General features: G+C 44.7%; 1 protein-coding gene and 1 non-coding gene across 6 annotated transcripts; one reads left to right on the forward strand and one right to left on the reverse strand.

Annotated features, from left to right (window-relative positions):
- Positions 1-1,400: 1,400 nt before the first annotated feature.
- Positions 1,401-1,472, forward strand: TRNAP-CGG (transfer RNA proline (anticodon CGG)). The gene has a single exon. It is a non-coding gene; the product is annotated as a tRNA-Pro (tRNA).
- Positions 1,473-11,533: 10,061 nt separating this feature from the next.
- Positions 11,534-15,094, reverse strand: LOC133756708 (histone H2B type 1-H). Of its 5 annotated transcripts, none has more exons than XM_062187297.1 (3): positions 14,013-15,094; positions 13,154-13,406; positions 11,534-11,609 (listed from the first exon to the last, which is right to left on the reverse strand). In XM_062187297.1, exon 1 carries the CDS (start codon positions 15,079-15,081, stop codon positions 14,701-14,703), a length of 381 nt encoding a protein of 126 aa, XP_062043281.1. In that variant the 5' UTR covers positions 15,082-15,094; the 3' UTR covers positions 11,534-11,609; positions 13,154-13,406; positions 14,013-14,700. The 5 variants fall into 5 exon arrangements, with proteins under 5 accessions (XP_062043281.1, XP_062043280.1, XP_062043283.1 ...); XM_062187296.1 differs by lacking the exon at positions 11,534-11,609 and adding an exon at positions 12,795-12,846 and having other exon boundaries at positions 12,930-13,406; XM_062187299.1 differs by lacking the exon at positions 11,534-11,609 and having other exon boundaries at positions 12,821-13,402.
- Positions 15,095-15,156: the final 62 nt, after the last annotated feature.

The raw sequence follows: 15,156 nt of genomic DNA on the forward strand, positions 1-15,156 counted from the left end.
AGCAATGCCTAGTCACTTCATAATTATTTGGATACACTCAATAAACTCATGTCAAGACTCAAGCTGAGGGCTGGTTTAAATCTACTATTCCTTTCACAAAGGACTGATTTTTCTTTTATGTATTTAACAAAATCATATTTTCTACTAGTCCTTACAAAATAATTTCATTTTGGGTTAAAAAAATAGGTACTCTTTAATTATAAAGAATGAGTTGAATGAGGGGAAATAGTTTTAAATTTTGAAGATATCAAATTAGGTATGGTGAAATGAAATTGAAAATATGTATTAGTTCAATAGCTACATATTAACATGGATTTAAAATATGACTTAGGGGTGGGTGTTGTGGAACAATGGTTAAGCCACTGCTTAGGACACACACATCCCATGTTGGAAATCCTGGTTGATGTTGGCGCTGTTCCACTTACAATCCAGCTTCTTGCTGATAAGCATCCTAGGTGGCAACTGTGATGGCTCAGGTCCCTGATGCTCACATGGGAGACCTGGATTGAGTTCTAGGCTCCTGGCTTCAACCTAGTCCAGCTCCAGCTCTTAAATGAATCAGCAAATGAAAGATCTTTCTATCACTCTGCCTTTAAAATATAGTTTAGAGATATGGGCTAATGGCCCATTGGGAAAACCTGTAACCAGAAGGTTTGTGAACTTCCTTATACTTTTATAAGGGAAGACGTTACAAAATTAATCGAATATTAACTTCTTGGTGCCCCTGAAAAAAATCAATCTTAAGGAAACTAACTCTTATCAGTGGAACTTGGCAATGATTAGGAATAGTCACTTTGAGGAATTTCTGGTAGGCAAAAATATTCTATGATAGAGCAAATAGTCTAGAAGTCCTTCGTAATAACAATGGGGTAAAAGTGAAATAAGGAAAACTTCAGAACTCTAAAAGCTAAATGATAATGAGTTAGCTTTCTATCACTACTGCTTAGTTTTTCTTGCCCTACAATTTCAAACAAATAAAAACTTTCAGTTTGAACTCTAGTCTTTGACTCACTACAATATCTGTGAGAATCTTCCACACTGCTTCGTATATCAGTAATTAATTGCTTTTTACTGGTGAGTAGTATTTGATTTTATGATTTAATGTGATTTTTATCCAATGATCCACTAAAACCAGTTATTACTTGGGCTAATTCCAGATTTTGGCTGCTATTTAAAAATAAATAAATAAATAAAATGAGTTAACTTAGGTAGTTTAACAAAGTAGAACAGAGGAGAAACTCTCCTTCGGGCTAGAAGTCTTCCAGTTCAGTGACAGACTGCATGGGTGCAATTCACAAGGTATTAAATAGTGCTGAGACAGAAAAAAATCTTTCAAGAAGCAGCATAAGAGCACTTGAGCGCTATTACTACAGAATACACGCATACACCTCCCAGTAGGTGGCTCGTTGGTCTAGGGGTATGATTCTCGCTTCGGGTGCGAGAGGTCCCGGGTTCAAATCCCGGACGAGCCCGCTCCGTTTTCTCTCAGAAAATGTAAGGAATAAAGCGAAAAGCATTTTCCAAAACACTCGTGAGAAGAAAGTTCTTTCATCACCGGGATGTTAGCTCACTCCGCACCCGCGGAAGAGGACGGCCTGGGGACGCGGGGCGCGAGCCTGTCCAACTTCTGCTTTTGTCTCTCGGACCCTGGCCTTCAGGCGCCCCGGCTGGAAAGCAGCGGTCGGGTCGGGGAGGCGGCCGCCTGTGCCGCCGCGAGGTGGGAGTGCGCGCATCGCCTACCTGCGCCCCCGAGCGCCCAGCGCCTGGTGCGCCCGCAGCGCTCGCAGTGCGGGATGCCGGTAGGCTTTCTGTGAAAGCGGTGCGCCCAGTACATTCCCTCTTTTGTAAATTAGATTTATAGGTCGTAATTTGATGTGAACTGATAATTTGGAGTGGGTGTCACCAAGTTTGAAATCCAAAGGAACTTATTCAACTTCTGTCCTTTAAGAATGTTCTCAGAATTCAGAGAGCACATTTTATGCCCCGCAGGCAGGCAAGGGAATGGCCCTTCCTCAAGGGATTTTACCATCCCAAGAAAGGTGAGAAAGGTTCACACACGAGTGTGGCAGTAAACGGCACAGGCAGACAGCCCTACAAGGACGTCCCTGGGGTGGGCGTTTGGTGCGGTCGGTAAGAGGCTTGCGGCACCCACATCAGAGCGCCTGGGTTTGTTCTGCTCATGCGCGCCCTGAGGAGTAGCAGGTGATGGCTCAACCACTGGGTCTCTTAGACTCCATGAGAGGCCTCTACAGAGTTTGGGACTCCTAATTTCAGCCTGGCCCAGCACTGCTATTGCAGGTATGTAGGGGTGAACAATTGAATGGAAAGTATCTCTCTCTCTCACTCTCATCGTCCCCCTTTCAAGTAAACATTCAATTTCTTAATCAGAAAAATTTTAATGATGCCCAGAGTCAGTAAGATGAACTTAAAATCTCAGCTTCCAGTTGTTTTTGGGTCCTAAAGTACGGACTATAATTAAAGATCACTAGGCATTTGAAGAAAGTGTCTAATAGGACAGACAAGACATAGACGTGAACAGGAAAAAATACGAAAATATTAGGTGCAGAAAACTCATGAAGTTACTACCTGATTTAAAGGAAAGAATGTTGTAGACAAGGGTCATTCTACAGACATCTTTCGCAATTGAAACAAAGTAGAAATGAAAAAATTTAGTAGAATTATTGGGATCAAATGAGAAGGATATTGTGCAGAGTGTGGAACAAAACAAAGGGAAACTCCAGTGTGGTGGAATGAGAAGGCCACGCCAAGATGGCCGCTGGCAAGCCAGCGCCAGTTACTCAGGGAGGGCTTCGGAACCCACCTGGCAACGGAGCCTGCCTGGCAACAGGCAGTGATTGGTTAGGGCATAAACTGCCCCTTGACTGGATTGGCTGCCTCGGCTATTTAAGCTGCTGTGCCAACTGAAATAAAAGAGTCTGTGAGCTGCTAGCCTCTGGCCCGGTGTCTGTGGTGTCTGCATGGTGACTCTGCGCCTATTGCCCCCACCATGCTCCTCCTCTCAGAATGAATCCACAGCAGTTGAACTCTTTAGTATTTACCCAAATAAGTAAAAAACTTAAGTTCACATGCACACATAAACTGCACATGAAGTTTATAGCAGATTTATTCATAATTACCAAACTTGGAAGCAACTAAGAGGCATTCAGTAGGTGAATGGATAAACAGTGATGTAAAAGTTGTCAAGTCACAAGAAGACACAGCGGAAGCTCATAAAGCATTGCTAAGAAAAAGAAGCCAATCTGAAAGACAATATACCATATATGTGGTTCCAACTATGTGGCATCATAGAAAAGGTAAAACTACGGAAACAGTAAAAAGGTCAGTGGCTGCTGTGGGGAAAGAGGGAGAAATGAAGAGGCAAAGCATAGGGAATTTTTAGAGCAGTGAACCAATTCTGTGTGATACAATATTGATGGAAACATGTCATTCTGTATTTGTCCAAACCCACAGAATGCACAGGGGTGAGCCCTAATGTAAACGAGGGGCTCTTAGTTCCCTGAGTTGGAACGAATGTTTAACTCTGATGGGAGTAGGGAGGCTAGGCTGCACATGTGCAGAAGTAGGATGCGTATGGGAAATTCTGCACTTTCTTGCAATTTTACTGTAAAAATAAAGCTAATCTAAAAAGCATTCTTACAGCATAATTTGCTCAAATTAGTTCTTCAATAAAGTCCATACATTATCATTGACATATATCTTGTAAACTTGTTTAAGAAAAAATCACTATCCTCTCTTTTTCCCCTGTGCCACTTACCTGTTGATAGAAATGGGTAATTTGTCCTGTAAAACTTTCTACATTTTGAATTAGGTAGATTGCTGCAGTCAAGGTATTAGAATCTTTATGTGTCATTTACCAGACTTATCAACTCCATTTCCTGAGAATTAGAACATAAAATGAGATTCAGGCCTCTCTTTTTCTCATAGGTCTCTCTCTCTCTCTTTCTTTCTCTCTTTCTCTCTCTCTGGTTTAGTGCCTCCAAGTGCATTCGTAAGGAGGCATGGAAAGTTCAGATGTCCCTTCTATTGATCTTAGAATCGAAACTAAGTATGGCTCCTTAGTTAATTTCTGACATTGTAGAGTTGGAGGGTGCTGGGTAGAGATTACTGTCACACACAACACAGGAACGACCCTTGGTCTACTCATCCAAGCTTTACTGAGTGAATTTGTTGACAGCACAACAGGGCTCTCTCTACCTTAAGGAGCCAGTGCAGTCACATTAGGTAAATTTCCCATGGTTCATGCATTTTATTGCCAATATAAACGATTATAAAGTCTTGATGGATTCGCTAAATGTTGAAAATACGATGTGAGTCTTGTTTTAATCAGTGGTTTCTCATTGTTACTACAATATAAACAGACAGCGTCTTCTCAGAGTGAGTTTTACTCCCCAAGGTCATTCCACACACCTTGCATCTTTAGCAGAACAAATGCATAAGGAGTTGCTGGCCTCTGGCCTTTAATGTCTGTTAAGTTATGGTTGATGCTTTTCCTCTCTCAAAAACTAAGGGTCTATAACAGTGGTTTTCAATCAAAAGGTGTTTGCCCATTCAGGGGACATTTGTCAAGTCTACAGATTTTTTTTTTTTTTTTTTTGACAGGCAGAGTGGACAGTGAGAGAGAGAGACAGAGAGAAAGGTCTTCCTTTTTGCCACTGGTTCACCCTCCAACGGCTGCCGCGCTGCGGCCGGCGCATCGCACTGATCCAGAGCCAGGAGCTAGGTGCTTCTCCTGGTCTCCATGGGTGCAGGGCCCAAGCACTTGGGCCATCCTCCACTGCACTCCCGGGCCATAGCAGAGAGCTAGCCTGGAAGAGGGGCAACTGGGACAGAATCCGGCGCCCCAACCGGGACTAGAACTCGGTGTGCTGGTGCCACAGGAGGAGGATTAGCCTATTCAGCCGCAGCGCCGGCCCTACAGACATTTTTGATTGGATGAGAGGTGCAACTGGCATCTCATGGCTGAAGACCAGGTAAGCTGTCAAGAAATCCAACAATTCAGAACACAGTCCTACAGAAAAAATAGTTTTCAGCCCAAAATGTCAACAATGCCACAGTTGAAAAATCTTGATAGATTGTATTAATATATTAATGCTGCTCACAAAAGATGTATCATTCTAGAGGGGCTTCTTTAAATTAAGTTTCCAAAAAAATAAGTGAAATTAACTTCAAGATGCAATGACTTTGAACAGCCTTGTCTTGACTGTTGAGGAACAGTTTGTTTTGTTTTGTTCTTCGTGCAAATTGTTGAACTCTTTACTTAGTATAGAGTTGGTCTTCTGTGTATAAAGTTAATTGAAAATGGATCTTAGTGGAGAATGGGACTGGGAATGGGAGAGGGAGGAAGAATCACTATGTTCCTTAAGTTGTACTTTGAAAATGCATGAAGTTTGTATTCTTTGAATAAAAGGTTTCTTTGTGGGAATAATAAAAATATATGTATTAATGCACATACACACATAAACTGTACAAACATCGATGACCACAACTTTATTGTCCCCTAGGTCCACAGTCAATGCTGACACTCAAGAGCCTCCATGCTCTTTACTGACCTACTCTTCCGCAAAGAGAAATGCCATTCATTCACCCTCACTATAGAAGTCCTATCTCTAACCCATTTCTTAGGATGTTTATGGAAACCACTGTGACCCTTTTGCTTTAACTAATTTAAACTTTTCCAAAGACCATTTCCAGATCTACTCCTTATAAACAGACTGCAGAGAAAAGTAATTTTTTGCTTCTCTCAGTTCTATTTTGTTCTGCCACATGTAATCTATGCAGTGCTTCCTTGTACTCTCAGCTACTAATACATCTGTATAATTGTACCTTTGACTGATGTTTCTCAACTACCTCACTCACTTGGGTATAGTTCAACTGCTTCCATTAAATGTATACAGAAATACATAGATTTCTTTTTCCTATCATATATCACTGAATAATATGTTCACAGTGCACTATCTTCTGATGTTATGGATTGAATAATAATTTGGGTGTCCCCAAAAGGCGGTGTTTAAGGGTAGAACTTAATCCAATTATTGTGTAAATGTGGGATCTTGGGGAGTGATTAGATTGTAGTTATGTTGCTGGGGTAGAGAGTCCAGTTGAATCATGACGGCTCTATAAGGAGAGAATACATGGAAGAGCATGTGCGTGCTGTCTCTGTCTTTTTCCCTCCCTCTTCTTGCTGGCCCACCAAATGATGCTACTTCTGCAAATATTCCACCATTCATCACCCTCACTAGAAACCAGAACGAAGGGGTCTCCAATTTTGGGCTCTAAGCCACCAAAACCATGAGCCAAAATAAGTCTTCCTTCCTTCCTAAGTAGCTCCTCTCAAGTAATTGTTACAATGACCAAAAAATAAACAAAAAACCCAAAAACCTAATATACCTGATAACATGAGAACTCCTCAAGTGTTTATTTTTCATTCAGCAGTAAATGTTTCTACAGTTGTGGCTCAGGAAATGTACATAACTGCCGGAATTCATTTCAGGACATTATATACATATTTGCAGAGAGAATTCCGAAGATATTTTTAGATGAACAAATGAGCCAATATGTTTTTACATTTGCTCTCCCACCAATTGAACAATAGCTTATATATGATCACCATTTTACATGACTTTTCCTTAAAACTTTTTAAGACTGGTTCTCCCCTCTCCCCTTCTCTACCCCTGCACCCCCGCAGTTATTCCTCCACAGGCCTTCTCTTTAACTCTCTCTGACAGAATGAGACCATGTGTCTCTCAAAGAAGCCTAAGGACACTAGAGATGCACTCACTACTCACTGTGTCTTTCTTTTCAGTTCAGGATTCTAGTTCCTCATTTTTCTTATTCAAAGTATTATACTCTTTCAGGATCTTGAGACAATATGTGAAACAGAATACAAATCATTTTAGGCTCTCAAAGACAAGAAATGTCACAATGATACTACAAAGTCTATGGACGATAGAATTAAAAGACAATTTTTTGGGAAAAAAATTTTAAATTCAGGCATGGGAAGTTATCTTCAAAAGTTCATGAAAAAATATACTTTATGGAAAAGCTATAAATGGACTTCAAATTTTTTGCACCAAAATAAACTTATTTTTTAGTTACATTTTCCCATGATTTTTTTAAGTACCCTTTTTTACCATTCTGGTTACTCACAACAATCTGTTTATAGGTCAAGTGTAAAGCCCACTAAATGAAGTAAATGAGGCTTCATCTAGGGGTGACTGTTTAAGTAAAGAAATAGTCATCAGGAACACTATGCAAAAACAAATCCTGTAAGGACCTGAACTCAAGACCTTTTGTTTACCAGGTAAATAGGATGAACAGCTGAGCAACAGTCCCCTTATTGTTCTAAAATTACCTTCTTTGATGTGCAGAGTACATTTTAAAATATGCTAGAATTTTAGAATTTGCAAGTCTGAGGTAACATTCCACTTTTAGCAGGAAATATACCAAAACAAACCTCCTTGGTACAATACACTGTCAAGGCTGAGAAGTGGGGAAACTGCAAATTACAAACAAATTGCCTGCTTTTTACCTAGACATCCGTTACAAAGTTGTTCTAAAGAAAAAGGGTCTCCCATCCTTAAATATATCAAAGGGATCAAGAATGGGCTCAAGGGGATGAAACCAAGACACAACAGAGGATAGTTGCTACAGGGAAATAGAAATTTCTTCATGAGAAAAAGAACCTGTTTTATTGGGTGTGGACTACATTTCTACATTTATTCAAAGTAGAAATGATTTTAAAAATTAAGTTGTGGGGGCTGCTGCTGTGGCGTAAGCCACTGCCCCACACACCAGCATCCCATATGGGCACTGGGTTTGAGTCCCATCAGCTCCAGCTCCTTGCTAATGTGCCTAGGAAAGCAGCAGAGGATGGCCCAAGTGCTTGTGCCCTGTACCCATATGGGAGATCTGGAAGGAGCTCCTGGCTCCTGGCTTTGGCCTGGCCCAGCCCTGGCTGTTGTAACCATTTGGGGAAGTGAGCTAACAGACAGAAGACATATTTCTCTCTCTTTCCCTCTTTTGCTGCAACTCCGCCATTCAAAATAAATATTTCTTGAAAAAAGAAAAAAAAAAATTAAGTTAGAGGGGCCAGCATTGTGGCGCATCAGTTAAAGCCACTGCCTGTGAAGCTGGCATGTTATACGGGTGCCAGTTCATGTCCCCATCAGCTCCACTTCTGATCCAGCTCCCTGCTAATGATCTGGGAAAAGAACAGAAGATGGCACAACTGTTTCAGTCCCTGCCACCCATGTGGGAGACCTGGATGGTTTCAGCCTGGGCCAGAGCTGGCTGTTGAGGCCATCTGGGAAGTTAACCAATGAATGGAAGATCGATCTCTCTCTCTCTCTCTCTCCTTTCTCTCTGTAACTCTTTCTTTCTTTTTATTTTATTTTTTTTAATATTTATTTGAAAGGCAGAGTTACAGAGAGGCAAAGGCAGAGAGAGAGATATCTTCCATCTGCTGGTTCACTCCCCAAATGGCCGGAGCTTCTTCTGGGTCTTCCACGAGGGTGCAGGGGCCCAAGGACCTGGGCCATCTTCCACTGCTTTCCCAGGCCACAGCAGAGAGCTGAATTGGAAGTGGAGCATCCAGGACTCGAACTGGCACCCATATGGGATTCCAATACTGTCACATAAAATGGGATGTGGCATTCCCCCCACAACACCACGAACCATGAATGGGTAAAGGAATGAATGACAAGAAAGCATTAAGTGCAGCAACAGTCTGTATAATTACAGGCAGATGTCTATGGATGAAGGAATCCACCAAGCTCTATGCATGTGTTAAAAGAACATGTGGAGAAGGCATATATAGGGAACACGAGCTGAAATGCCAGAAAGAAAACATGTTTTGGAATAAAAACAATTTTGCTCTCTGCTACTGCCATTGCCACTTACAAGCCAGGTGACTTTATGAGTTATTTTTCTCCTCCAAGTCTCAGCCTCATCTCTCAAATGAGGGCAATGAGATACTTTTGTAGAAAAAATTAAAATTGATGATTAACAAAGGATATATGTTAGTGGAAAAACCGAATTTGATTAAATAAAACAACGTGAGGGGCTCATATTTCATCATTCTGGACACATGGCTCTGAACAGATGCATGTTCTTCTGAACAGAGGAAGATCTCGGGCCATAGGTTGGAAGTCCAAGTTTCGAGTCAGAAGCCTGGGCCTGGAGATAGACATGCCAATACTCATCCTTCTGGTTGGAGGACACTGTTTCTCTGTACTGTGGCAGGAGAGTGAAGGACCATGAGCCCCGCTGGGTCCTTTAGATCGCGACCCCAGACTCAAAAATCCTCAGACCAGACGATGCAAATGCAAGAGGCGGCTTTATTTCACGAGTGCTCGCGGACGCCGTCTCCAGACCCGACGCAGCGGGAGGCAGGAGAGAGGCGTGCGCAGTAGTGTCTGGGGGGCACTTATATACCTGGGGGATTGCAAAAGCGGGAGTACAGAAGCAGAAGAAGCATGGTTACAGGGTTTCAATAAGACAATGGGGTGGGGGCATGCAGGAAATACTTTGCATACTTTTGCCGGCTGCCGGGACCCACAGATAAGGGGCGGATGGGTATTTCCCAGTGCCTGTTCCTGTTTATCTGGCGCCGTTATCTCAAACCACTGCAGCTGCCTGCCCATGACTTATGGTTTCGGCCCAAATTCCAGGAAATGTTTTACTAGAGTTGCCTAAGATGGTGCTGGGGTAGTTAAAATGGCGTGACCATTGTTAGGGTTGTTCAAGAGGAGACAGGACGGTGAAAGAGTTGCGTTTCTGGAGGCAGGAAGAGGGCAATAAAACAAACAAAAAAACAAAAAACTGATATGCAAGGGACCCCACCCTGGGTGAGCAGAGATTGATGAAAAAAGACTCCTCACTTTAGTGCTGAGTCCTTAAGCACAGGGTGGAGAAACACTCAAAAGCCAGTGTTTCTCTTCTGGGAGAAATGGAAATGCAGAAAGCAAAGCTCTTGGAGAAGAGGAATTGAGTTTTTTTGTGAGCCACAAACCCAAAACCAGCCAGCCTGTATCTCTTTCCCTATGGGAAAGTACTGAGTTCCTGTCTCAAAGGGCAAGAGTTATCTCCAGGTATAAGGCATAGAAAATACTGTATGTGCTAATAAGCCCTAAAGAAATATCAGGAAAAAGAAACCAACGGAGTTAATGAAATCAAAGGTCCCCCCGGTCCCTGAAGCTAAAAGGGAATTGAGCGAGGAGTGTTCAGAGGCTAATTTTTGTCGTAGCTTCTAGGTCATCCCCGAAAGTAGAGGAAGTTCTTTAAGGAACCCCCAGGGGGCATCATTCATTTATTCAGATTACTCGGTGCCAGGCATTGTTCCAGAAGCTGTACAATATAACAGGGGTCAAACATATCTCCCCTTCCCGCCAGAGGCGGCTCAAGAAACATTCTGGGGGGTAAGGTGGAGTGGTAAATTTGGGTAAGTATGAGGGGTGTTCACATGCACACTGTGCCAAGTGGCATTGCTAGGGGTGAGAAGTGCAGGGCACGGCTCGGCTGCGAGATGGCCTGGAGGCTGGCGTTGGGCCCCTGTGTCCTTGTCCACCCAGGAGGCGACGAGCAGTCAGTCGCCAGCCTTAGGGGGTGCAGCCACGTGAGCTCGCGCCTCTCCCGCGGAGGGCGGCCGGGGCGAGGGCAGGGCCCACACCTGCGTGCTGGTGTTCCTGTGAGGAGACGGGGACCCAGGCGCTAAACCCGTGGTCCTCTGCACTCCGTCACGGCGGCAGCCGGCGAAGCAGTGAGAGACTTCAGTTAGCGACCGCTGCGGTCGGGAGAGGAGCAGACCAGGCTGCCTAAACGCCGAGTGAGGCGGTCTGGGGCTGGCGGGGCTGAAGACGAGCCAGGGAAGTGGGGTCCCGGGGAAACTCACCTAGACTCGCCAGCCGCCCCGGGAAAGGGAAGCTCCCGCCGGCAAGGAAACCGAGGCGCGCGGAGGTGGAGCCGCGCGGCCCGCCAGAGCCTCAGGAGGCGGCCCCGGTCTGCCGCGATCCGCCGCCAGCTTGACAGGCAAGCAGCGCGGCCTATCCGCGGCGCAGTTGGTAACCTAGCAACGGGCCTCAGCCAATCCCGGGCTGCTGGCGCCAGGCCACGCCCATCGAGGCCCGTGCCGCCCTGCCCAGCGCGGTCAGCGCCGCGCTGAGGGGACGTTCGGCTCCCTCCCAGCCTGGGGCCGCGCGTGGGGAGCGCGCTCCTTCCCCGCAGATCAGCCCTGTGAAGCGGAATCCGTTACTGACGGCTGGGCCAGTCGGGCTCCAAGTTCTTCAGTGAGGCCACAGGCCGGCCTCCCTCGGGCCCCCCAGGCGCAGCCTGCGTCCTCTCAGAGCCCGGCCTTTCTTCGACTTGGGGCGGCGCGGAGGGACGGGATCGCGGACCGAGCAAGCCTGGGCCCCGGCGCGGAGCGGGGTGCAGCCCCGGCGCCTGCACGGCCGTCCGGCTTCGCGCGCGCTCGCGGCGGCAGGGGCTGGAGACGGCGTGGGACGTTTTCACCAGCATCCTGACAGACGAGGAGGAAAAGCTGACTCCACACCTCAAAAAGCACGTAAATCATTTGTAACACCCAACACTCAGTCCTAAAAAAAAAAATACAATGATTGTGACTGAGCCTGGGCCTGTCAAACACATGGTATTAGACTGCTATTCCTCTTAAATGTATTTTAAATCCATAATATTCACCCAAGTCTCTTAGTAATCGTGTTTGTTCTTTGGAAAAGAAACAGACTATAACATGATGGCGGGAACTCCCACAGCTAGGGATTTCATGGCTTTTACAGTCTCTTTGAAAAGTGTGCTACTAGTTTTTTTCTAAAAGGGAAAAAATAATAAGTTACGTTTTCCATTCCAATTTAAATTACCTGGGTTCTTATTGGCATTTTTTGCGTATATAATTGAAACTGCATCTGAAAACCCTTAGTCCCATGGTCTATAGCTATAGAGAAAATATTAAAAGACATCTTAACATTTTTATTATTGTGAATTAGGAACCAGAAGGAAAGAGAAGTATGAGATGGGAGTTTCTATGTCAAAATGAGAGAAGACTTTGCAGGAACACAGTATCTTAATTTCTATGACTAAAAATGAGGGAATGATTAGGTTAAACAAATAAGTACGCGATATATCAAAGGAGGAAATATTTTTAAAAAAGGACAATTTTCTACAGGCCACTTATCTATCTGAAAAGCATTTTATCAAGCTACCATTTTCTTATGAATTGTTAAAGCCTTGTTTGTGCACTTAGAAATTTTACAGTGCTTTACATTAGTCAGTATAGTTTATATTTGAAAGTTTCTAAGAGTTTAGTTGACCAGCTTCCAATATGTATTTTTATGAGAATATTTTAAACATGTCTGTCATGGCCCCTTGTCTAGACCAAGACAGAGGAGGAGGGAAGAGGAAATAAAGAGGGGGGTAGAGAAAAAGCAGAGACAGAAAGAAAACTAGAAAACAGGAATCCAGAGGCCTAATTCCTTTAAATCAAGACTTCCAACAGCTGTCTTAAGTCAGCTAATGAATAGTTAATATAAAACAAATCTTCCTTTATAACTCAGCAAAACTTAGTAATCTGCAGGTATTCTCTGGTGGATATCTATTCCTCTTTTTCTAAAACAAAAAACAGCTGAGACCCCCCAAGACACAAAGATGAACAGCAAACATTTTTTGAGCTGGTTCTAAATGTTTTTTTGTTTTTATTTTTTGAGAGAGAGAGAGACAGAGAGAAAGGTCTTCCTTTGCCGTTGGTTCATCTTCCAATCAATGGCCGCTGCGGCCAGCGCACCGCGCTGATCCAAAGGTAGGAGCCAGGTACTTTTCCTGGTCTCCCATGGGGTGCAGGGCCCAAGCACTTGGGCCATAGCAGAGAGCTGGCCTGGAAGAGGGGCAACCGGGACTCGAACCTGGTGTGCTGGTGCCGCTAGGCGGAGGATTAGCCTGTTGAGCCACGGCACCGGCCTAAATGGTTTTAAATCAATGCATTTTGGCCAAGGAAGACTCTGAACGTTCGTAGTCACTACTCAGCACACACACAACACCCATTTAAACAGTACTCTAAAAGTGTATAGTCTTCCCAGCTGCCAGTCTTCCAGAATTGAGAGACTTCGGCCCCAGAGACATGTGGTACCTCTTTGGACTGCTGACTCCCATGGTCATCCATTGCCTGTTCAATGAGCTAAGCTGCTCCTGTGACGATTCCAGATCCGAATTCTAGTTCAATTCCCAGCTGTTCCATTTCTGATCCAGCTTCCTGCTAAATGGACCTGGGAAGAAGTGAAAAATGGCCCAAATACTTGGGCCCCGGCCATCACGTGGGAGACTGGTATGGAATTCCAGGCTCCTGGCTTCAGCCTGACCCCAGGCCTGACTGTTGTAGCTGCCTGGGGAATAAACCAGCAGTTGTAAGATCCCGCTCATTCTCTTTCTCTTTTACTCTGCCTTTCAAATCAATAAATTAGTTTTTAACAGTATTTAGCTTGGAAATTATCAGTTGATTACTTGGATTAAAAGACAGCGTCAGAGGCTTATGTAGCATAACGGAGCAGTGTTATATGTATTCACAGGTTTCAGCTATCATTATTGTGAGATACCAAGGATGAAAATAAATTTTTCTTCATGTTTCTGTATTCCTTGTTTCATATCATGTGTACATTCTCTACATGAAAATATTTGTGCAACAAAGTAGGTAACTATTTGACTAGATGGATACAAGCAACTACTGTGTATGGAGGTCATTTCCAAAGACTGTGGACTAGGATAAAGCTCAAAACCAGGAAATTTCAGAACAGGAATATTCAAGGAAGGCTTTTTGAACAACTGGTAGAAAACTGATTTAACAAAATAGTCTCTTAATTACGGCGCTAAGTTTATAACCATTTAGATAAATGAGGCACTAGTTTATTTTTAAGCTTACGTATAGGTTACTACCTTTCACAACTAGTCATAGTGAAACTTCCAAATGTTTCATAGATCCTGGTTTCTCTTACCTGAGGCACATAATTTTGAAGAGCTTAATCTGCAGAGATATCTTCTGTAGGGAAGGGTAACGTGCTCATTTAGAACAGCTGGAAAGAGGTGAACTTGTTTTCCCTTACTGGTTCCAGGCAAACCAAAAATAGGACTTCAAAAGCCAAAGTAGGCAGCTTTTAAAATTGAAACTTCGTCTTCAGAGGAATCTGGGATAAATGTCCCCAAGCTTTTTGCCCTCACTGCATCCCATTCTGCAAGGCTTTCGAGTATGCACACCCGAGTGAAGGGGAATGAGCACCAAGCAGAAAGACGGGAGCATGACTCCAAGTCACACCCAAATTCCTTTAGAAGCAACGTGAACACCCCACGGTTCGCTCAGTTTGCTTAATGGGCACAGGGTAGGGATTCTTCCATGCACCCTACAGTCGCTCCCCGCACTCCTGAAACCAGCCCGCAGAAGCCTCTGCAGCCTCACAGTCCAGCTCCCTAAGGCTTCTCAAAATAGGCGAGGATCGTTAAGATGCAGGAAGTCCTACCTCACAAAAGACCCAGAGCGTCAGCAGGCACAGGTGATGTTAATTGAGCCTTTAAAGAAAAAGTGTATCAAGTTAAAATAACCTAAAGCAGTAACAAGCACCAGCTCTCCTTCTGAAAATATGGTGGCTCTGAAAAGAGCCTTTGGGTCCGCAGGAATCCGTGACGAGCCTACTTGGAGCTGGTGTACTTGGTGACGGCCTTGGTGCCCTCGGACACGGCGTGCTTGGCCAGCTCGCCGGGTAGCAGCAGGCGCACGGCCGTCTGGATCTCGCGCGACGTGATGGTCGAGCGCTTGTTGTAGTGCGCCAGGCGCGACGCCTCGCCGGCGATGCGCTCGAAGATGTCGTTGACGAACGAGTTCATGATGCCCATGGCCTTGGACGAGATGCCGGTGTCGGGGTGCACCTGCTTGAGCACCTTGTACACGTACACCGAGTAGCTCTCCTTGCGGCTGCGCTTGCGCTTCTTGCCGTCCTTCTTCTGCGCCTTGGTCACCGCCTTCTTGGAGCCCTTCTTCGGGGCCGGCGCAGACTTGGCTGGATCAGGCATGGTGCACCGAGACCGAGCAGCGCTGGGAGCGAGCCGAGCCCCCGCCACCGTCGGCTTCTATAGAACGCTGCATGC

Source organism: Lepus europaeus, chromosome 3, assembly GCF_033115175.1.
Source record: "Lepus europaeus isolate LE1 chromosome 3, mLepTim1.pri, whole genome shotgun sequence".
Lineage (NCBI taxonomy): Eukaryota > Metazoa > Chordata > Mammalia > Lagomorpha > Leporidae > Lepus > Lepus europaeus.

Excerpts from the sequence above, each read along its gene's own strand:
- LOC133756708 (XM_062187297.1), bottom strand. The coding sequence starts at position 15,081 with ATGCCTGATCCAGCCAAGTCTGCGCCGGCCCCGAAGAAGGGCTCCAAG.